Source organism: Pipistrellus kuhlii, unplaced genomic scaffold (genome assembly GCF_014108245.1).
Source record: "Pipistrellus kuhlii isolate mPipKuh1 unplaced genomic scaffold, mPipKuh1.p scaffold_m20_p_2, whole genome shotgun sequence".
Classification (NCBI taxonomy): Eukaryota; Metazoa; Chordata; class Mammalia; order Chiroptera; family Vespertilionidae; genus Pipistrellus; species Pipistrellus kuhlii.
Window position 1 is genome coordinate 40,425,523 of NW_023425515.1, and position 24,579 is coordinate 40,450,101.

Here is a 24,579-nt window from a genome sequence, read left to right on the forward strand (position 1 = left end):
GGGTGCCTTCCGGGCCTCCCTGGGCTGGAGAGCTCTTGCAATCAGGCTTGGAGAGCTTTCCCCAATAGCAGTCACTGAGCTGAGCTCAGCCCCAGCCTGGAGGCTGCCTGCAGGAGTGATTGGCTCACTCTGACATAGGAGGCATCCTTCTTCTTTCCTCACTTGGTGAATTTTAATCTGATTAGAACAGACCTGGTCTAGGCTGGTTTGTCCCCCTCCTAGTTAAGTTTTTCTTAAAGGTCCAGTGTGGTATCAATTTAGCATAGTTCATAGGGCATTTCTTTGTCATGTGGAGCTGACCAGTGCTTTACAGGTATTGAATACTCTGGCCCCTGGCCACTAAGCGCTAATAACAATCCTACGCATAGTGGCAAGCGGTGTTCTCATCCTCCAAGTTCCAAGTGCCCCTTGTTGGGGGACAGAATTGCACCTGCCAGAGGGACCCTTTTAAAGTATGTTGCCAAGCACTTTTTAATGCCCTGTTTTAAGAATAAACTTTCGAAGGTTCCTTAATGCCTCAACAAGTTTAAGCTCCTCAAGCTTTCAGGCAAAGCTAACTGTGCTCTGGTTTCATTCCACATTTTAGCTCTTTTACCAGCTACTTTTATTTTTTTTATGCCTCCTTTATCCCCACTAAATGTAAGGTCTGTGTACATGTTACTCTGCTAACATTGTTCAGGCCCACCCTCTAGTCAGCACTTGGGCTCTGTCTGAAGGTCACTGAGTCAATGAGGTCTTCTGTTGCTAGCAAGGAGTGATCTTATTTTTATTTTTTTGCAGCAACACTTTTTTTTAAATCCTCACTTAGATAACTTATCACCGCATTTAGGTATATATCACCATTTAATTGGTGTGATAATTATTTGAATAGATCATTATTAAAAATGAAGCTTTCTTCAACCTTATTGGTATAAGATTCTCTTACCATAGATACTCCTGCAAGTTAGCAATTATTTCTTATTTATATCTGTTGCCTGAGGAGTGTTGGGTACTAACATAGGTACCTTTTAGAAGAGAGATACTTTTTCTTCTCTTCTTCCCTTCTTTCATCTCCTCTCTCTCTTTCTCTCTTTCTCTCTCTCTCTCTCTTCTTCTCAGAGAGCTTTCTCAAGATTTTATTGAGTATAGATTAAAATGAAATAACAATGAATTAATGTATGTTGCCTCATTTTCATACTTCCATAAAAAGAATTGCTTTTTTTTTTTTTTAAATTTCAGATTCCAACAATGTCTCACCCATCTTGGCTGCCACCCAAAAGTACTGGTGAGCCCCTAGGCCATGTGACTGCACGGATGGAGACTACACCTTCCTTTGGGACCCCCAGCATTTCAGTGTCTACACAACAACCACCCAAAAAGTTTGCACCAGTAGTTGCTCCAAAGCCCAAGTACAACCCATACAAGCAACCTGGAGGTGAAGGTAAGTGTAGGTATTTCAGAATTGGGTAGCCAAAGTGAGAGGGCTAACAATATAGTAAAAGTGATTGACAACACAATGAGTTGGATAAAGGTAGCTCAAAGATTTGTTTCTTATAGTTGGTTGACATCTAAGAACACCTAGGAACCATCTAAGCCAACTTTTCTTTTAGGGTGAAAGAGAGTAAGACCCCATATATGGCTATGGCTACACAATGAGTTAGGGCTAGAGCCAAAACTAGGACCCTGCTTTCTTCATTTGTAATTGTTGCATTATCCTCCACTCCCTCCCATTGTCCTACAGAAATGTGTCTACCCCCCAGTGGACTTTTCCCCTGCTATTGGACAAGTGTCTCAAACTGCTGTACTCTAAAGGGAAACCCACATGAAATGAACCTAATAAGACACCTAGAATTGGTTTGCCTCCTGTGGCTATTGTTTTCCTCCTCTAAGCTGCTGTAGGATAAAGTTATCTAGAGAGCTCTCTGAGATCTGTATTTGTAGAAGCACACTGAGCAATGTGAGTGAACTTGTGTTAGGGGCTTTAATAACAATACATTCAGTTTGCATCAAATGGAGTTTGGAGATCTATTGATACATGAGCTTAGCATCCTAGGCATAAATGTATGTGCACATTCAACCTGCTAAACCCCATTGGAAGCACAAATAATGCCATATTGTCTGGATGAAGTTATGCCACATTTAGCTAATCAGTGTCAGTAATTCATCCAAACTCATGAAACAATCTATACTAATAAAAGGGTAATATGCTAATTTTACCAGGAGACTTCCCGGAATATCTTCTGGACATCATTCTGGATAAAGCCATGGTGGCAGGGCTAAAGCACAGGGGGTTAGGAGTGATCAAGCCAGGAAAGGAGGGCATTTGGGGGTGATCAGGTCAGCAGGGGGACAATTGGGGCTCAGCAGGCTACTTGGGGAGGGTGGAGAGCAGGTTGGCAGGGCAGGCAGTTAGGGGTGGCAAACCGGCAGGGGGTGGCAGTTGGGGGTGAGCAGCCCAACAGGTGGGGGCAGTTGGGGGAAATCAGGCCAGCAGGGGGGGTAATTGGGAGTGATCAAGCCAATGGGGGGCCAGTTAGGGATGATCAGACTGGAAATGGGGTCAGTTTGAGGTGATCAGGCCAGCAGGCAGAGTGGTTAGGGGCAATCAGGCAGGCAGGCAGTTTAGTGGTTAGAAGCCAGCGGTCTCAGATTGTGAGAGGGATGTCTGACTGCCAGCAGATTGGAAAGGGTCCCAGATTGGAAAGGGTGCAGGCTGAGCTGAGGGACATGTGCACAAATTTCATGGACTGGGCCACTAGTGTGTTATAACTAATAAACAGAAGAACATTAGACTTCTGGTTGCTGAGATAAAAGTGGCAGTGAAAGAAGATTCAGCCCCCTTTTCTCTATTTTTCTTCCCTCCCCTCATTCTGATTTTTTTAATACCATTTTCTCTTGACGATGTTTTACTTCTTTCTTAGACTATATTAGTGTTTTTCATATAGCATCTTTGCGTGAAATCCTTTATACTCTGTGATAGAGTTCAGCCTCTCTTTTATCATTTTAGTCCTCTCCCTGCCCCTAGTCAACAATGAGGCAAAGAAAAAGTCTTTTAGTTTTGTTAGTATTTTAGGACTGAAGTCAGAACCCTGGCCCAGATGACTAGCTGTGTAAGGGAGCTGGGTGCTTTGGTAGATGGTGAGGAGGTCAGGCACCTGCATGCACATGCGAGCTGAGGCTTTGGGTCTTTCGGCATCTTTTTTTCCAGAAAGTGCAATGTCGAGACCATCAGAGAGCTTCTGTGGAAAAACAATAAATGATGCCCTTGGCACTCTGCTATTCCCTACCCCAAGTGCCTGAAGTTACATTAGCCTTGCAGGAGGTTGCGGCTTTGCAGTTAGTTAACCAGGACTCCCTGGAAATGTTTTTCTTTGCCTCATTGTTCTTCAGTGATTGCAGAACTCAGGAATGGGATCTGGAAGAGAATCCCTCCTCCCAAGGACAAGAAAAGCCATATGTTGGCTTTCACATTTTTTTCTTAATGTTCCCCCAAGGGGATTGCTATTTGTCTCTAACTTTTGGGAAGAGCTAATATGGACGTCCCTCTAATATGAAAGGAATATAAACAGATTCCCTTATTGAGTAGGAGACAAATGTGTGAAGAAGTCTTAGTGGGTATGGGTATGACATTCGATGCATAAGCAATATAGGGGCAGGTCCTATATTAAGTATTGGTCAATAAATGACATGCAGGTGTCGGAGGAGAACTGCATATAATGGTCTCCCTTGGACTCCTTCACTCTGAATGCTATGAACTGTGGTGAGTTAGCTCTTGGGTGACTCTCCCTGCCTTGTGCTGCCCCACCTTCTTTACTGCACTGTGTGAAATTCACGTACTGTCTCTCTTGTCTCTAGGGACACTGGTGTAATCTCTAATACTCTGCCTCTCTTTGCTCAGCTCTTTACTTTTTCTTAGATGCCATTCCACACCTTTTATCACTTATCAAAATCTTACTTGAGTCACCTTCTCCAAAAATGTCTAGGCCTGGCCAAGATCAGAAGTAATCATCACTTCCTTCCCTGGGTTCCACTTATGTCTTACTCTGACCATCAAATGTCTACTTTGGTTATTTCTCCTGATCTTACTCTGTCAGACATTGAACATATAGTCTGTGAGGCACTGTGCTTTTTCATTGTCATTCCATTGCCTTCTCCTATAACCCTATGTAGTAAGTGTCTTTTCACTTAAAGAAATATAAGCTTAGAGAGGAGAGACATTATTCTGTATGGTTTTGTGGCTACTAAGGTTTTGAAAGGAGACCATTTTCCTTACCCAGCATGCTACATTGCTTATCCTATTCATGCCAAATATGGCACTGAGGCCCCATATGACAGAGATTCTTTCCTGCTTCCTTGTGAGAATGCAAGCTTTGTTTCTTCATTTAAGCAACAAGACATGGTTTCTCACTCGTCCTTATGTTCCTCTTGGCTCTTATTATGCTACTGTGTTTTTAGAAGGAACGATTGTGTATGGTCAAATGTATGTCTGTATGTTCTTATGTATGTATATATTTGGATGGATGGCGGATGGCTGGATGGATGAAGGCAGCACTCAGTGATTTTTTTTCTACAATAAACAGTTTGGAATATGGGATCCTTATGTGAAGCAGCTCAGTCTCATTTAATTTCTGAAGGTTTGATTCTTTCTTGCAATTCTGCCAATCTCTCTCTCTCTCTTTTTAATATAACCTTTTTTTGAATACGTGAAGGAAAAAAACCCCCACACATTTCCCTTGCATACATACATTTTAAAGACAGATATGGGGAAAGGTTTATGGATATTCAGACTTTTTAAAATTCAGCTTTATCTCTTCGTCTGTGGTACATGATGACATAATATTTGTTAGAAGTATAAGAGTTGCTTTACTTTATATTTAATTTAAATGTTAGTGCATTCTTCGTTACTCAAAAGATTTTTATATTTTATACTATTTTTGCTTAAATTTTTATACATTTGAAAGTTTATATCTATTTACTTTTTCATTTCTGTCCATTTAGAATATTTGGGCCATTAGTGAAATCCCCAGACAGTAGGTAACAGTTAATATTTATAGGGTGAATGGATTGTGCCATGGTCTTGTGCCTCAGCTCTTGCTATCTTTTGCTGTTAACTTATATTCTCCCGAATTTCTGTCTCCTAAAGTCTTTTTATTTATAGCTTCATTCAGAGATTGACCACCAAGAATACAATAGAGAATATGAAAGGATAGGACTAATAGAAGTCACATGGGCCACTTTTTCTGGTGTAAATGTGAGAGCAGTAGTGCAGGGTATACATGATTTGCTCTGAGATGCACAGCTTGCTCAGGGCTGAGTTGGCACTAGACCTCAGGTACTCTCTGAGCCCAGCATTACCCTGGACCTTGGATTACATTCTATTGTAGTAGGTCCCTTTTTCACCATGCCACAACCTCTGTATGCATCTCCTGCCATTCTTATCATGTGTCTTCTGATTGACTTACTTGGGTATGAAGCTATCTGCTTTAGCGGACTCGGGGCTTACTCCCAACAGCACCAAGCAATGTGCCTGACACATATTAGGTACTCAATTATGTTTGAGATGATAGTTAAGCCACAGAAACATAAACCTGTCTATCCAGGCACACGTTCTAGATTCTCAAATACTTACTAAGGTTTATGGTTCTGCAGCTCAACCTCAGTGTTAGAGTTACTTTTAGACTCCTTTACTCATTCCTGGAGCTTTTGAGTCCAAGAGTTGCTTCCTGCTACCCTGAAGTTACCGATTACATTTCTCATCTTAGTTATTATATCTATCATCTCTGGAGTTTGCCTTCTCATTTTTTAATTCTCATTTTTTAATTGTGAAAGTGGAAAAGTACCCACATTTTTCCACATCAACTTATACACAATATTTATATACCATATGTTATAATTTTTTAATAAAATATTCTGTATATAATATTACTCTAAAAGGCTTTGGCACACTTAAGAGTTGGAGTGTGATTTTTCTCCCCCAGTTAGTAGCTTTTTAGGCCTTAGGATTCTTTTATTTTACTACCATTATTCACATACTTTTCATTGATATATATATATTTTAACAGCTTGTGTCTCCTTCCCTGTTTGGAATGCCCCTGCATTTCCAAATGCCTTTTTATGTCCTGAACTATGTGCTTATGAGTATATATATATGAAGTTTGTCTACATAAAGATTTTTCCATGTTAAGTGTCCTTGTCATTTTTGTGGTATGGTTTGGCTATGTATGCATGGTTTTGTTTCACCTTCTATTATAGACTAATGAGGGCAACAGGATGATGTGATTTTTCTTTTGGTCTTAAAGGTACTAGTCAGTAGTGTTATTTATTCTGTAATAGGAATCTCTGCCATCTCTACCTCAAATTTGCAAACAAACAAACAAACAAAACAAAACAAAAACACCCCTAAAACAAAACCTTAACCTTTGATGGCAGAACAGGGCATAGATCTTTCTTACCAAACAAAGTGATATTTCTTACTTTACTTATACATCATTTTCTTGAAGATTTTGTAACTTATCTGTCATTTTTTTAATCCTTTATTACAATAGATTACCATAAAGAATGATTTGCAAAGTTGGCAAGTTTGTAAAGTTGGAGTTGTCTTGTGGCCTAGAGTTGACTTTTTCCAATCTCTAAAATTTTAAAAACATTTTAAATGCAACATTTTTGAAAAATTAAATCCACAGAGTACAGACTCAATTTGACTCTTTCAGTATAATACTTTTGTATTTGTACAATTCTTTATAGTTCATACTGTGCTTACATAGTGATATCATTTAATTCTCAAAAGAAAATTCTTACTCCAGCTCTCTGAATTAGTTGGAACAGATATTACTGCCATTTACTGAGTGGTAACCTTCCAGAAGTGAAATAACCTATTCAGTAACCACATAGCTGGTAAAATAATAGAACTAGGTTCTGCTCTTCATATCTAGGACTCTTGATGATTTTAAAGGGTACCATCAAAGGAGATTGGGCTAGATTGCTTTCTTCATTTTCATTCCATTATGTTATAATTCCAAGATCCTTTCCCCCCCCTCAAATTAATTGCAAAATGGTTGTTCTTTCTGGCTGCTATTCCTACAAATATTATCTTCCACATAACTATATAATGTAAATAAGGGACCTGTTTTCAATTTCTGCATCCATTTCTTCATCAAGACCTGTAAAGTAATGTAAGATTAGAGGAATGATAACTATTAAATGAAGGAGATCTTATTGTATTATTATTTTTTGTTGTTAATCCTTACCTGAGGATACATTTTCCACTGATTTTTTTTTTAAATGGAAGACAGTGGGGGGGGGGGTGTGTGAGGAGGAGATGGGAGACAAGAGAAAGATCTATATGAGAGACACATCAATTGGTTGCCTCACTCATGTGCCCTGACCCCAGGGGCCAGGGATTAATAAGCCTGCAACCAAGATACATGCCCTTGTTCAGTATGGAAACCTTGCCTTTAGTCCTTGGCCTGATTGCTCTAACCATTGAGAAATTGGCTAGGGCAATGAATGAGATTTTTACTATTTAGATCTCTGGGTGCATTTGCATTTTTGCTACCCTAAGGTTATTAATCCATTCCTTGAAATGGAAGTTGCTAGTCACCGCTGATTTGGAGTAGGCATAGTAACTAGAACAAAATACTGCTGTAAACAACTGGGTTTCCCATGATGGAGGTGACAGCCAAGGTTATTTCCTTTCCGCATTTATGTCAGGACCATTTTCTATGCCTTCAGCACAAAAATTTTTGAGCAGAAGACCTAGGAAAGAGTTTGAGGGCTATCTAATCCAGTTCTTTCACTTGCTTGACATGGAAACTCAGTAGGAAAGGGAAGATAATTGCTTCCTAAAATCACCTAAGAGTTTGGGACTCAACTAGGTCTAGACCCCAGCTTCCTAAATGTGTTCATTCCACTGTATCTCCTCTCTCTTAAAATGATGAAGCAAGATTGGGGCTTGGTTTCTCGGAATTTATGAATCCTGATTCATTGATACTTGGTGGGGAACTAGCCATTAGTGATGCAAAATCATGTAATCTGGTTATACAGGGTATGTGTTTTCTCAACAGATTAGCTAAAACATGAGGGAAATTGATGGCCACCTCTGGAAATGTAATTAAAAACATAATTTGGAATGGATTTTTCCTACCATTTTTAATGTTGAGCATGTACGCCAATTTAGTGCTGCTTCTCTACTTAAAAAAAAATAATAAAAAAAATATATATATTTTTTAAAAAATATATAATATATATATATATATATATATATATATATATATATATATATTATTGATTTTTTTAACAGAGAGGAAGAGAGGGGTAGAGCTAGAAACATCGATGAGAGAGAATCATCAATCAGCTGTCTCTTGCACACCCACTACTGGAGATGTGCCCACAACCAAGGTACATGTTCTTGACTGGAATTGAACCTGGGACCTTTCAGTCCACAGGCTGATGCTCTATCCACTGAGCCATACAGGTTTTAGTAATGCTTCTCTACTTATAGTTAGTAAAACTTTTTTTTTTTTAAACGAGTAATTGGTAGTTGAAAATGTATGAGAACTGTGAACTCTGAACAGTGATACCTAAATATTTAGACCAGTGGTGTACTATCTAGTGTTTGGAATCCCAGCCTCTGTTGCCTGCCATGAAAGGGAATCTGGACTATAATTTTGGAGGAACAAATGGGGGATGTCCTCTTTATGTATCTTGACATTCTGTTACATTGGCAGCAATCACAGAAGAACAATTGAAGTTTCTCATATGTTTGTTTTAATTATGCATGGATTGTCATGAATACAGTCACAAAGTCATTGAAACGTTAGGAACTCTATTGAGACTTGAACTTGACTAGCTTCCCTGTTTTTCATTCAGGGTAAGCATCTTGAGACTCACCTATCACAGTGATGTGCAGCACATGAGTTTTAACTTTCAGAGCCTCAAGAGGGCCAATAAAAGTATGATATGCAGATTGACCATCAGTCCAATACACAAGATGGCTTCCCCCATGTGGTCAAAGATCCTGCTCCCATGTGGATACAAGATGGTCACCACCAGATGGTCAGAAGGGGAGGGCAGTTGGGAGGGGCCAGGCCTGCAAGGGAACGCAGTTGGGGGCAATCAAGCCTGCAGGAGAGGGCAGTTAGGGGTGAACAGACTGCCAGAGGAGGGAAGTTGGGGATGACTGGGCTTGCAGGGAAGGGCAATAGGAGGGGACCCAAGCCTGCAGTGGAGAGCAGTTTTGGGGGTCCAGGCCTGCAGGGGAGGGCAGTTAGGGGCAAACAGGCTGGCAGGGGAGCAGTTAGGTATCAATCAGGCTGGCAGGGGAGTGGTTAGGGGATGATTAGGCTGGCAGGCAGAAGCAGTTAGGGGCAATCAGGAAGGCAGGTAGGTGAGCAGTTGGGAGCAAGCAGTCTTGGATTGTGAGAGGGCAGTTAGACATTCATGAGGGATCCCAGATTGCAGAGGGTGCACACTGGGCTGAGGGATACCCTCCCCTCATGCATGAATTTGTGCACTGGGCCTCTAGTATATGGATAATGTGCAATACTATTATTGCCTGTTTTAAATTTGATCAAGCTTAATTTTTTGACAATAAAAATGAATGGAGAACCATAATAAGTTATATCCACACACCTATTAGAACAGGAAAAATAAAAATAAATCATAAAACACTCTTCAAGAGGATATGGAGAAACAGGATTATGCATACATTGTGGCAGGAATGTATAAAATGGGATAACAATTCTAGAAAACTCTTTGGTAGTTTTTTACTAAAGTAAACATTTACTAAGCATATGATTAAGCTTTTCTGAATTTAATCCTGATATATGAAATATTATGTTCACACATGAACCTGTATATGAGTGTTCATAACTTTTTCATAATGGCAAAATATTAGAAAAAAACACAAAAACAAATGGCCTTCAATGAGTAAATGTTTAAACAAATTCTGGTATATCCATATAATGAAATATTGCTATTTATCAATAAAAAGGAATGAATTATTATTACATGCAACAACTGGGTTGACTTCATGGATATTATGCTTAATAAAAATAATAAGTCAATCCAAAGGTTACAGATACTGCATGATTCAATTTATAAAACATTCTTGAAATGACAAACTAGAGAGGGAGAACAGATTAGTGGTTGCTAGAGGACAGGAATGGAGGATGGAGAGGAATAGGGAGGAGTGGGTGTTCAAACCAAGAAAAAGCCACAGGGAGCCTTTTTGTGGTGTTGGAACAGTTCTCTATCTTGGTTGTATTGATGGCTACATTAATCTATACATGAAATAAAATTGCAAAGAACTATAAACACACTCAAGTGAATGCAGGTTAAAATGAAAACCAAATAAGGACTATTTATCAGTAATACAGCATGTCAGTTTTCTGTTTGATATTGTGTTATATCTTTATCAGACATTGCTATTGGGAGAAGTAGAGTAAGCAGTACATGGGGGAGTCTTTGTACTATTTTTACAATTCACTGTGTTTTTAGTTTAAAATAAAAAGTTGAATAATAATAAGATCATCACGTCATATAGATTTCCTAATGATTTCTTCTCAGTCCCAAAGTGCCATTTTGCATGTATACCAAATTGCCTACACTATACTTTGAAGATCACTATTATTGTCGAAACTATTCCAAATAGTAGTACCTGTGTCTCCTTTTCCCAGCCCCCCCATCAATCTTTCCCTGGCCTCCCCTACTTGCCTCCCCCCCCCCCCCACACACACACATATCCTTCACCCTCCAGTGTCTTATGCCCATTGGTTATGCTTATATTCATGTATACAAGTCCTTTGGTTGATCTCTTACCTTCCTGCTCCAACCCTCCCTAGCCTTCCTGCTGTAGTTTGACAGTATGTTCGATGCTTCTTTGTCTCAGTGTCTATTTTTGTTCATCAGTTTGTAATGTTCTGAAGATCACTATTAATGTATGGTTTATATTGATGGTTTTCAAAGCTGGCCAGTCATCAGAAAACTTAGGGAAACACTCGTTTAAAAAAGAAAAACAACAGCAACAATTTCTAGGATTCCTCTTTGTTGTGCAAAATCAGAATCAGGACATGGCCCTAGGATCCTGCACTAAAACAAAAGTCCCCATATCATTCTGATTGATGCTTAACAAAAGCTCAGGAACCATTTGATTATTTCAATAACTCTAGCATCCAGTGTTTCAATGCCCTAGAACCTTCTTCTCCAAGTCCTATGTGTACACACTCTGCTTAGTTATTAACTATGCTTTGAAAGTCTTATTCATCTTTAATCTTATAAACAATGTAGATATTCAGGGGCTAAAATCATCCTTCATGTAGCTATATGTTTCCTCTGTGCTTTCATCATAAACACCAGTTTTCTGTGCATGTTGTCCCAAGGAATTTTAATTGGGATCCAAAAGCAGAAGTGAATGTGTGTGCTTTTTAAAGATTCTTCTAGAATGCCTCTGCATTTTAGAGCACTTGCTATTGTGTAACTTCAGGTAGAAATGCCTGAAATCTCAGCTGATTTTGGGTCATGGCAGGCCTATGTAAATCATCTATAAATGTATTCATTATGGATTTTATAGAAATAAATCTGACACCTGAGCCTTTGGGCAAATATACCATATTAAGAAATCATACCCTGGAACAATGGTTGACCTTAGGAGATGCAAAAGAAAAAAAATCATGGTATTATATTTTTATCTTCCTTCCTTAAATTTTCTGTAGTCAGAAACTGGACAGCTGAGCATAGCACGTGCACAGGTCCCTGAGACGTGACACTTCCAGCCTCCTACCACTTTGACATTCCAGCCTTCTCTTTTATTATCCACTCTTTACATTGTTCTGTATGTTGCTGTTTTTCAAACAGAAATGACAGCCTGCTAGTCAAAGCAGAAATATAATAACCATCATCCCCTATAAAGGCCCATTTTGTAAATTAGGTGCCCTAAGATAAAATGAAGCCAAAACCGGTTTGGCTCAATGGATAGAGCATCGGCCTGTAACTGAAAGGTCCCAGGTTTTATTCCGGTCAAGGGCATGTACCTTGGTTGTGGGCACATCCCAATAGGAGTGTGCAAGAGGCAGCATATTGATGATTCTCTCTCATCGATGTTTCTAATTCTCTATCCCTCTCTTTTTCTCTCTGTAAAAAAAAAATCAATAAAATATATTTTAAAATATAAAAGTAAAATAAAATGAAGTAAGTGATGTGGGGGGAATTGGGAAAAGCTGCACAGAGGAGGAGACATCCGAACTGAGTTTGGAGAATGAATTAGTGTTAGCCAGGCAGGAAATGGCATTAGATACCATGACACACAAAGCAAAGGAAACAGCATGTGCAAAAGTAGGGTAAGGTGCCTGTTCTGACCCTTGTCATTTTGGCAGCCATTTGTTGATGTCCTTAGGCAACTGGACTCCTGGGAGCAGCTTTGCAATATGAGCTGAGTAACTTCACCAGGAGTGGACTCAAACATCCAGTGTGCTCTGAAAGATCGCTCTAGACCAGCTTCAGGAAGTTGGGTAGCTACAGGGAGGAAGCATCAAGAAGCAAGTGCATACCAATATTATTCCACCAGGGGCAAGCAGCGCCTTCCTGGTGGTGGTCCTGGCCAGGAGGAGATGCCTTTTCCCCCCAAGCATCTCTCATGCTTGAAAACAAAATATTTCTGTATATACAGATGCTAAGACAAAAACAAAAGTCCAAAAAAGCAATTCTCTGAAAACTAGGTCAAAACAGCCTTCTTACCTAATCAAACACACCCCCTTAAGAATGTGAGATGTGAGCCAACTGGAAATTTTTGTTTGTTGGTTCTGTTTTGCTCTCTTAACTTCTCTCCAGTTTGGGGTGATCCTGAGAAACAGGAAGCAATGAAAGAAGGACTTTATTATGAAACAAAGATGTGTGTGTGAGAATGGATTTCAAATCACTTTCCCACATAATATCTAACTTAACCGCCACAATATCCTGTAACATTACGGTTCCTACATTATTATAGTTCCTAGAGACAAATAAAAAAATATGACATTCAGGTGACCTGCAGTGAGACTTATAAACATAGAAATCATATTTGAACAAATTGTAATGTTTTTCCTTAAGTGAAATGTTGGTAATATGCAATAATTCCCAAATATTAGTTATTGATATTATTATTACTAAAAAAGATTTCTGGCAGAACATTATTTTAAGGTTATGATTAACTTTTTAATGGATTTATTCATTTATTTCATCTGAAGTCCACTCTGCTTTACTGTTAACCTAAATATCTAGCAATACTATAAAAGATCCATATCCTCACCCTCAGTCTGAAGAGAATATAATGCAGAGTGAAACAACCAACATAGGGAAAAGCTTGGATTTACAACTTGTCCTCCTAACTTCATATCTGGAGCTTTCCTCAGAACTACACTGCATGTCATGTTAATGCTATTATTATTTTTTATTAAAATAATAATTCTCAATACTATTTTTCCCAATCATTACCATTCAAAAATATTTAAAAATTGATTTTCTCCAAGTGATATGTGAAAATTACTTAGAATCACCTTTATATGGTGTGTATGCGATGGTAGACTAACATATACGACAGCCAGAGTAACCTCTAGAAGTCATTACCAAGAAGACATTGTTTCGGAAAGCTTTTGGAATAACCATTTGAAATAGCCTTAATTCAGGTGAATTATCCCATTTTCCTTAAAGTTGATTTATTGACATTAAGATGAAATTAAAATGACATTTAACTTCAAAAAATATTTTTATTGATTTCATAGAGGAAGAGAGAGGGAGCAAGAGAGATAGAGACATCAATGATGAGAGATCATCATTTATCGGCTGCTGCCTACACATCCCACACTGGGTTTTGAGCCCACAACCCAGGTATGTGCCCTGACCAGGAATTGAACCTTGACCTCCTGGTTCATAGGTTGATGCTCAGCCACTGAGCCATGTCAGTTGGGCAAAATGACACTTAAATTTGCCAATAATTTGGTTATTGATCTATTATTTTTTATAATAGTAACTTAGTTTTATTAAATTTCTGTCATAAAAATTATATAATTGGGAAGAAATCTCTGAGTTATATAAAGTCTATCTAGAAATAATATCATTTGAGGTGACCTTGAAATGCCATAAGTGCCCACTCATTGTAGTCTCTGGTAGATGGATATTATTTTTCCATATCTCACTCTGACTTTACTTCCTCTTCTAGGACCAATTCAGATGCATGCCAATGCCCTTTTTATTGAACAGAGCTGTATAATAAATAAAACAAGAGTAAAAATACATGCTAGTCTTTAAATAGTTTATATTTCATTTAGAATGTTGACATGTGAAAATGACCAGTTAACTAACAATATAAAAGTATAAATTGTTTGTGAAGCTACTCTATTTTTAACTTACCAGAGGATTCAGAACAGAGTTTATATGGGGCCAGAAAAAGGTTGATAAGATAAAAGAGAGAAGATTCTGGAGAGTCAGTGGTTAAGCATGTAGACTCTATCTATTGATAGCAATAAAATAGATCCAGGCTCAAGTTTGGATTTTGACTCTTATTCTCTAGGATTTTGGACTAACGTGGTCAAGTAGCTACTTAAGCTCTCTCAACTTGTTCTTATGCTAAAATAGAGATACATGTACTTCAGAGGTGTTTTTAAAGTTGAGTGAATAAATTGGCACAGTATCTGACATAAAATAATGTCTAAACCACTGGAAGTCATCATCATTCTGTTGCTATTATTAACACTAAAGAGTGGACAATAGCTCAGAGAATCAAAATCCATAGTTTTTTCATCCATAGGTTTTAAATCTTAGTTGTTCAAATATGACTCATGCTGACCAGTTTTGAAAAGAACCTTAATTTTATATATATTTTTTGTTTTGTTTTTGTTTTATGGTAGCATTTTACTGATTGATACTTTAGGGTTGAGCTATCTTACATTTGTCCCTGCTAGAATTATGATGTGTTGGTATATCCTTTTTTAGACTTTGTATAATCATGCCTTTCTCAAAAGGACACTTCACTTAAACTATGTCAATGAGGAAAAAATAAAACATTCATGTTTATAGTTTCTCTATAAGAAGGAGTATTTTTATTACTTAACTATTACAGATAATATTAGTGAACTTTATGTAATTTTTCCTATTATAAAAGGAAACTAGTGTTTTTTATTAATTTAAAATATTTTATTTTCCAAAGTATCAAATATGGAAGATAAATTTTAGAGTTGTTATTAATTATACCTCCACAGGAAAATAATTAAGTTAGGAATTCCATCTGGGGTCCCGTTCATCTCAGGGCTTCATACTTGGGATTTAGCCAGTCTCCTGAAATCGTGTTTAAACTTGGTCCATGTATATGTCTTTTATAGGGAAAGGGCCCACATGTCATCAAACCCTCAAATAGATGCTTAATTTACTCATTGAGAAAGATAGCATCCCTGCATAAGAGGTCACCAATATCCCAAGCCAGTTATAGTAATACTGCATAAATAAAAACCAGTTTTCTATTTTCTTGTCAATAAATTTAGGAGGCAATGTCTGAAGAGATAACTGGGTAATTCGTAGTGATGTAGCTGGGGTTCTAATAATAATATAAGAAAATATAATGCATACATAAAGTATATTGTGTATAGTGTTTTGTATCATTATATATGATTTTGATACACCTTCATATATATATTTGTGCATCTTCTCTAGAGCAGAGTGAAATATACTATCAACCTTCGTCAGTGCATATCCAAGATGAGATGGATACAGTACAGATTCTTTACTTTAATAGGGGGGCTATGCCGGATCTCACCCCACTTGATAGTTGAACAGATGGAGTCTTAGTGATGATAAGGCTTGGATGGGTCTACAGGGAGAAAGTACTTAAGAGGAGATTCTAGAGTTCTTTATACTGCACCATACTTTCTGTTGCTTAGCATATAACAATCCCTGATATATATTTTACTTATTTATCTTATATGTGAATTTAAAATGTCATATTTGTTCTGCATCCATTATTGCAGTTTTGAATGATGATTCATCAGTGCAGTGGCCTATTTTAGTGAACCACAATAGCTTGGGTAGAAAGGAAAAAAAAGTTCAACATACTCAGGAATGGAAAGCAGCCATCTTTTTATAGCTAAAATTGCAAACATCTGGCAATTACTCTATTCCATCTCCCTTCAAAAAAGAAGAATCCCTTCTTCAACTGGAGCATGCCGCTGTGTTTAATAAGGCAAGCCTTAAGGAGCAATAGGTTTTGATTCAAGGAGGCCATTGCCTAACCCAATTGGCCAGAGTCTCTTTAGAAAGTACACCATTTAATGCTCCCCATATGCTTCTGTGTTATATAATGATAATAATACTAATATGGCAATTAGTGGTTGTAGAAAAATTCCCTTTTGTTTTTCTGTCCAGGCTTATAGGTTGCTTTAATGTTGTGAAAGTGAACTCTTCACAGAATGCTTGTCTCTCTCTATCCTCTGAAGCTTTTGGTACACCTGAAAAAAAGGTTCAACTATATTAATACCATTAATAATTACCTATTTGATTTTATTGGAAACTAATCTTTTAACTTGTTGAAGGAACACATCAATTTCTTCTTAAAGCCTGACCATGGTCTTGTAGTCAACAAGCAGTCCACCCTCCTTATGATCCCTTAGTACTCCACCCTTGTTTTTTTATTGTGTTAATTGTTTGTGAAACTATTTCTTCCTTCACTGGCAAAAGTCAACTCAGATGGCAGGGGAAGTGAGAATGGCTGGTGGTTTGCAATAAGGGCTGAGAGGCAGAACTTCTGCATTTTTCTCTTGGGACCAATGCCAGCTTTCACTCTTGCCTTGACCAATGCATTTACCTTTCTATTCCCCATTTACCTTTCTCTTCCTCTAGGCCATTGATTGGTACCTGTGGACCTTTGCTTTCCCAGGTTCTGCCAGCCTGCAAATACTGCCCATTGGTTGTAAAGTCTTGGTCAATAATCATCAGAAATTGGAAAGGAATGTAAAAGGTATAGTAGAAAGGGAAAAAATAGCAACAACAACAAAAAACCCCCACAAGATTTATTATCATGGTGATTTTAAAGAACAACCTGGTGTACTAAATATATTCTGTTTCCTAATGTTAGCATGTTATGGTACTTGGAAATTATAGACATTCTATGAACTTATTTCACCTCCTCTTTTTTCTTTTTTCTTTTTCCTTTTATGCTTTTAATTCACTCCTTAAGAAAGATAGAAGTGTGTTCATATCTTTTGTCTAGATGTAATATTTCACTAAGTGCTCTCTCCTATCAATTTTCCCCAAGTCCCAGTGAATTTTGCAAGCATCTCATAACTTCAAGGCAGTTTTGGAAGAGGTGAGATTGTGAATAGTTTCTGGTTAAAAAAATGATATGAGTATCTAAAACCTAAAATGCAGATCTTAAACAATAGAGTAGACCCAGGTAGAATAACAGATTTTATTGATTTCAAAATGTGAGACCCTCTGCCCCCCACACTTTTGTCTGTCTGCATCCAGGGCATTATTGAAAATCCTGGCCTTTCTTCCTCATGAGCATATCTTAGAACTTGGGCTCACTTAGTAGAACCAGTGTTCTATCTTATTTGCTTATATCTTGATGTCCTGATAAGTGGAAAATATTATACCAATGTCCTTTATCACATTTTCCTTTTACTTACATCTTAAAATCAACTAGAATATAACCATAATTCCCAGGGAGCTTAAAATAAAATCCAAAAATTTGGGCCTTACTCTAAGATATCTATTTATATAAAAGCACAGTGACCAGAATGATAGAATAGCTAGTACGACTGTGTCAGACTAGTACGACTGACACACACTGTAGCAGCCAGCCAGCCTGATCTGGGCACCAATGCACTCCTTCTGCTGCCTCCCCACCACCAGCCAGGCCCAGTGAGCCCCCATTGGGGCAGGCTGGCCACACCCCATCCATGCAAAAATTCGTGCACTGAGTCTCTAGTTCTAATATGGGCACCATTTTTTTTAAAAAGACTTCTCATGTTTTATAACTACTGAGATAGCCCAATCTCTCACCTGATACCTGAGTTCATACCAGCGCTTACAAGGTTGTGTCAAGCTTTTCTTTACTATTTCTATTGCAGGAAACTGAAACTGGCTTTTCTATTTTTGGGTAACTTTGATTTTTTTGGGGGGGAAAGTTTGTATGTATTGTGATTTGACATCTTAAAATATAAGCATGTCTCTTAGTCTTATAAATTTATAATCTCTAGCCTTGGAGTTTAGTTTAGATGCCTTCTGGCATCCAAAAAGGAAAAAGAGGAAATAGAATGCAGCACAAACATTGTAATTATGTGATCATACTAGTGTCCTTGTGCACAAAATTTATTCATGGAGTGGGGAATTCCCTCAGCCCAGCCTGCACCCTCACCAACAGGACATCCCTTTTGCAATCTGGGACCACTGGCTCCTAAGTGCTCACCTGCATGCCTGGCTGCCCTGATTGTTCCTAACACATCTGCCTGCCTACCTGTGCACCCCAAAATGCCTCTGGCTGCCTGCCTGATCTTGCCCCCAACTGCCCTACCCTGCTGGCTTGATCTCACCTCCAATGGCTCTCCCATAATGGCCTGATCTCATCCCTAACTGTCCTCCCCTTGCTGTCCTGGTTGCCACCAACTGTCCTCCTCTGCTGGCCAATTTGGTTCTGATTAGTTGGTTTCTATAGCAGTCAGCATCAAAAGCTCCACCTCCTAGGTAGCCATTGGATCCTCACAGTTGGCCCAGATTTGGTTCTGATTGGTCAGTTTCTATGCCAGTCAGCGTCTCTGGGCCTATCAACGGGTCCTGATCAGAAAGGCAGGGCTGATCAGCAGCCCTGTTGGAGGTGTGGCTACTGATCAGACTGGGAGAGCAAGAGAGAGGCAAGTGCTTATCAAAAGCTACCACAGAGGCAATGGATAAGTCCCTGCTTCTCTCTACAGGCTTCTCTCTGGCCCTGCTTCCCAGCCCCCTCAGCAATCAGTGCTGGACACAGTATCTGCAGCAAGAGCAGTCAGCACTGAGTTGCTTCAGCCACCCAGCACTGACTGCAAGACTGACTTCCAGTTGGTTGAGCCCCAGTCACTACTGGTCGTTAAGATCCAGGGTTTTTATATATTAGGATTTACATAATTGGGACCCAGTCCTCATTGAATGGAAGTTCTTCCTTCACCACTTTTGAGTTATAAACTTTGAGAAAGGAGCAGTAAAAAGCAAGCAGACAGATAAAAACAGGCAACATCAGAGTTACCTTGTCAACTAGATAATTGAGTAGCAACCCTGTGCTGGTCACCATTAAATTCACATTGTCTAATATGATTGAAGCACAGAGGAAACATTCAATAAATATTTATTGGAAAAATAGTAATTATGAAGTCTATTAAAGTGGCTTAGTTTAAATTTAATAGTCAAAAACTGATAGTTTTACATGTAACAATACTTAGCAAAACATAATGGGAGAAGGTCCCTTTGGCAGAATAAATCAAGCTTAAAATATATAGGCACAATTTAATAAAAGGTATGAGGCTTCTATATCTAAACAACAGCAACAGAATCAAAATAACAACCCTCGAGTTTGCTGGTGGGACATAGGACTTAGTAGCCATCCCCTTGGTGCAGGTATGCACTTTTAGACAATCTTAAGTGTGCTTTCACTTAAGTATATGATTGAGATGGGGGCATGTTTTATTTATGGGGTTACTCATGTTCCTTTTTGATTAAAAGGTAATTTCCCCATTCTTAGGCAACACCTGCTGTTCCCCAAATCTAACTTTGGTCCTGGTTCTGCCCTTGCAGATTGCAAAGAACAAGTCCTCTCCCTGAGTGAGTCCTTTATGCCTCCCAAGAAGCTCTTCACCCTGGGTTGCCATCCCTCCTTCAAGCTGAACTGTTCCATTGCAGGGTTCTTAATTATTTTATTCAGTCTATCCTGGAATGCATCATTTTTTCAGGGCCTAGAGGTGAACCTAAGGGCATTATTGAGTGCACATAGAGAATGGCACATTTCTCTAAGATAATTTCTTTTTCTGAACAAAGGTATAAGTACCAAGCACTGCCTTTCCAATGTCAGCACGGTTAATCGCATTCACTTATAGGACTGTTCTAGATAGTATGACAATGGCTGACTTGAAAAAATAGTGTATGTTGTTTTGAAAATACCTTTCCCCCTTCACTAAAAGTGGAATAGAACACAGTTTTGAGGGTTATAAGATCAACAAATGAATTTTAGAGTTCTTCTGTGATTAGATTAAGTAGCTAAATCAAATTTATATTTGCAAAACTATATTGGAGTTCTTGGAATCCAAGCAAGTCTAAAATTTGAGGAAACAAATGAGAAACACTAGAGTTCAGAATGCATAGTTGTGAATGCAAACCTTACATCATTAAAAAAATCAGAATCACTTATGTGATTATTTTTTGCAATAGCTTTTCCTGGCTTACATTGTTCATAAGTCTAAGTTGTTTTATAGGTATTTAATTTTAACTTAATTTAATATAAAGTAAGGATAATGTGCTATTTTCCCTCTGACTATACTGGTGATTTGTGATTTGGGCGTTGCACTTACCTGCCACCACTACCTGTTTGTAGATTGCCTAGAGCATGGATTAACTGGAAAAGTGAACACAACTCATAAAGTGCAATATATACAATTAAGGCGATGAAGTGGCAGCAGTCATTTCACAATTATACTTACCTTTGTGAGTTATTATTCCTTGATTTTATTTAAAATGTAAAGAATACATAGAGTAATAAAGGTAGATTATTTGACACTCATAGACATCTGGAGAGGAAGCACTGCAAGATTATATCCTGGAACTTCTAAAAATCTTTCTGTGGCAATCAGAAAAGACTTTGGCATAATTCATAGCCCAGTAGATAAGTTCAATAAAATTAAAAAGACTTCTTTTATACTATCACTGATAATTTTGAGCCTTCTGACTTTCCCCCTTTCCCAATTTATATATTTTTTGTTTTTATTATGTAAATGTTATTTGTTTTTCTTTCTCTTTTTTTCTTTTGAGTTTCTTGGATTTTAAAGTTTTCATTTGTCAAAGAACTATAGCCATAGTTCCCTTGAGGCATCATATTTTGCTAGTGGTGAATTGGTGGCATTCCTAAGCAGTCTATTTCATGCCATTTCCTCTGTATTGGATAATATCCCAGATAAAAATCAACCTATATGAAAATATTGTCAATTCTAAAGCAAACTTGTCATTGGGAACATTGCTTCTTATCCTAGAGAAGAGTGTCAGTACAAGGTTGATGAAGGAGACATCTTAGGACCTGTGCCCGTTTTGGAGACTACCAAGGAATTTTCCTTCTCTGGAACAGCTTCCAGGACACTTACTGGTAGTAGACCAATGAGTTTCCGGAAATAGAGGAAGGAAAAAGCTATAGCCACAGAGAGTCTCTGGGCAAGAGGCTTGTAGTTAGAATCTGAGCATCATGCTTGAAGTGCTTCTCAAACACCCTGTTTTTAGAAATAAATCCAACCCTACTAGCACCTGTTATTTCTTCCCCAACACAATATAAAAATATGATTCCTAATTAATAGCTAGGATCTATGACAAAGTTTGACTTTTTGTTCTGAATCCAGTTTCAGAAGTGTGTGTGGGTATTAACTTAAAGGGAAGAACAAAAGGACATTTTACCTTAGCTACACTGAAAAGGAGAAGGCAACCATTCAAAAAAGCAAAGCCTGTACATGGCATGAGCTAAATGAGGGACATGGTCCAGTGGAATGAACTCTTCTCTCCTGCACACTCATGGTTCATATACAACACCAAATCACCCTGGGTTGGTTTCCCCTATTGTAAAATATTGCTATTGAACAATATTATCTCTTCACTTCCTTCTTACTCGAAAATTGTAGGAAAGTGTGATTCAGCCACGGAGATTGCATAAAATTGGTTACTTCTGAAAGACATGGAGGAACATTGTCCCCCAAGAATATCATGGATTTAGTTAGGCTGTGAAATGGGCCCGAGACTCTCCATTCTATATGCCTTTAGTATATTTCTCTGCCACCTCTATGTCTTTCAAATCTTTCATTTTAGGCAAAATGCTCCCTACACCAGAACAAACTGTAAGTTCATGCTCTTAACTATATACAGTTCATAAGGAACCTAACATTTTATGTTTCTACTATATACCAGGTATATCGTCTTTTATTTGAATTTTGGCACTAATATTTTCAGTATTCAAATAATGAAATCAAGACTCAGGAAGATAATAGATAAGTTGTGTGATATTTCATGGTTAATAAATAATGAATGTTTGATTTGAATCCAGCTGTCCCTTATTCCAAATTTAATGATATTTTGTATGCTAATTCCCCAAATCCATACAAGAAATATTTGTTGAATGTGCTCATACTGAGATATAGGTATATGTCTATATCTACCTATTCACATCTGTCTATCTAGCCATCTATCTAAGAGAGAGATCTACATCTTTGAGAGTATGCCAAAATGGAACCTTGCCAGAAGGACTTCTATTTTTAATAGAAACCAGAGTCTTAAGCTGAAAGAATTACATTCTAATGATAAACATTTAGACATTTAGATTTCAATTAGGGGAAGTATGTGGGGTCACGGTGTCTTGGTTACTTGCAGTAGATTTTAAATGCACTTGGCCTACTGGTAAGAAGAGTGCCACAATGAAAATTCTCCCAACTTAACTTTGTAGTGAGGAGGAGAGTAAAATAAATACAGGTGTGAATGGCAGGCTAACTATTTGAATCTTCCAGGTAGTATAAGGGATGATATAGTGGCCAGAATTTTTGTTACTTTCTTCCATTTATTCATCTTTAAATTTATAGTTTGTTTTGAGAGCATCAAACCTTTAAAAAGGAATTGCTACTATGTATTTTTCCTTTTACTGAAATGTGTGTGTATGTGTGTGTGTGTGTGTGTGTGTGTGTGTGTGTGTATGTGTGTGTGTGTTGGAGGGTGGGTTGGAGCCTAAAGGGATGGGAGAAAAGCTTAATTTGAACATTCATTTTTATTTATTTATTCAGCAAACATCTATTGAGCATCTAGAGCATTTAAGGTGTTCAGCCAAGATTTGTGTAGAATTAGAAATAATCAAGCTGTGAACCTTACTTTGGCTGTGTTTTTCTTCAGAAAAAGGAGGGAGGGCTGGAGGACTCTGGCTAAGGAGCTATGTAAAGGTTTTCTTGTATCCTTGTCCTTATACAAGCTAGAGATGTACTCAGAATATTTTTCTTTCTTTTTTTTTTTGTATTTACCTGTGATATAAAAAACAAACTAACAAACAGCAATATTACAACTACTAGTAAAGAGGTGGCATGGAACCTTGATCTGTATTTTAATGTGAATCTTGGCTGCTATAATGACCACCATTAAAAAGAATATGGGAAATACTTAGGCATTTGTAAAGAAAAAAAAAAAAGAAATTTGGAAATCTTGGTCTAACTGTTTTTGAGAGAGTTAAGAAAGTCCATTGTTTTGTAATGAGGCCCAATGATTTTGTATAAGCCATATCAGGATGTTGTCTGCACACTGTCCATCTTTGCTGATCACTGTAATAGGGTCAGAAGAGAAAGAGAAGTAATAGAGTGTCTCTTAGCAACCAACCCCAGGCGAAAGAGAAAATTACTCAAACCCAGCCATCAAGCCAGGGAAGTAGAAATAAAAAATATTCTGAAAGTGGACTGAAAGTGTTCAGGGACTTCAGTGTTTTTTTATTTTTTGCCTTTTTATAGTTTCTATAGACTGATTTGTTTTTCCATTGGTGGGGGGAGAAGAGAGAGAGAGAGAGAGGGAGAGAGAGAGAGAGAGAGGGAGAGGGAGAGGGAGAGGGAGAGGGAGAGGGAGAAGAAGAAGAAGAAGAAGAAGAAGAAGAAGAAGAAGAAGAAGAAGAAGAAGAAGAAGAAGAAGAAGAAGAAGAAGAAGGAGAGGAGGAGGAGGAGGAGGAGGAGGAGGAGGAGGAGGAGAAGAAGAAGAAGAGGAGGAGGAGGAGGAGGAGGAGGAGGAGGAGGAGGAGGAGGAGGAGGAGGAGGAGGAGGAGAAAAAAGAAGAAGAGAGAAGGGAGGGGAGGGGGAGGGGAGGGGAGGGGAGGGAAGAGAGAGGAGGCGAGAGCCAGGAACCAAATAATCCCTGTTTTCTACAACAGGATGAACAGGTAGCCCAAAATATGATAGGATGTGGGGGGAGGGAGGTGGTGTCACTTCACTGTGCCCAGTACTTTCCACTGAATTCCAGATTGGATTGCTCTCCCAGGGAACAGGAATTTGAAATCTAGAGCTGGTATTATTAGAATCATAAACTTGCTTTTACCCACCCTGCCTGTTAACTGTTTAACATTAAGCTATTAATATTTATCACTACAAAGAAATTGAAACAACCATCCCAAACATCCCAGAATGATAGTCCAGGAACAAATGGCTTCACTAGTGAATGCTACCAAACATTCAAAAAAGATTTGGTACCTATCCTCTTCAAACTCTTCCAAACATTAGAAGAATAGATAATACTTACTAATATATTGAGATATTTTATGAGGCTAACATAGCCCTGATACCAAATCTTGGCAAGGATAACACTAAAGAAGAAAACTACAGATCAATATCTGTGATGAATTCAGAT

The 24,579-nt window shown here is 38.2% G+C and overlaps 1 protein-coding gene across 7 annotated transcripts in view; it reads left to right on the plus strand.

Annotated features, from left to right (window-relative positions):
• Positions 1 to 24,579, plus strand: part of LOC118723992 (LIM domain containing preferred translocation partner in lipoma) — a 639,355-nt gene that overhangs the window by 216,262 nt on the left and 398,514 nt on the right. For all 7 annotated transcript variants that reach the window (XM_045583798.1, XM_045583802.1, XM_045583803.1 and 4 more), the window contains one exon: positions 1,219 to 1,420. In XM_045583798.1, coding sequence (XP_045439754.1) covers positions 1,228 to 1,420 — 193 coding nt within the window. In that variant the 5' untranslated portion in view covers positions 1,219 to 1,227. The remainder of the gene's footprint in view (positions 1 to 1,218; positions 1,421 to 24,579) is intronic.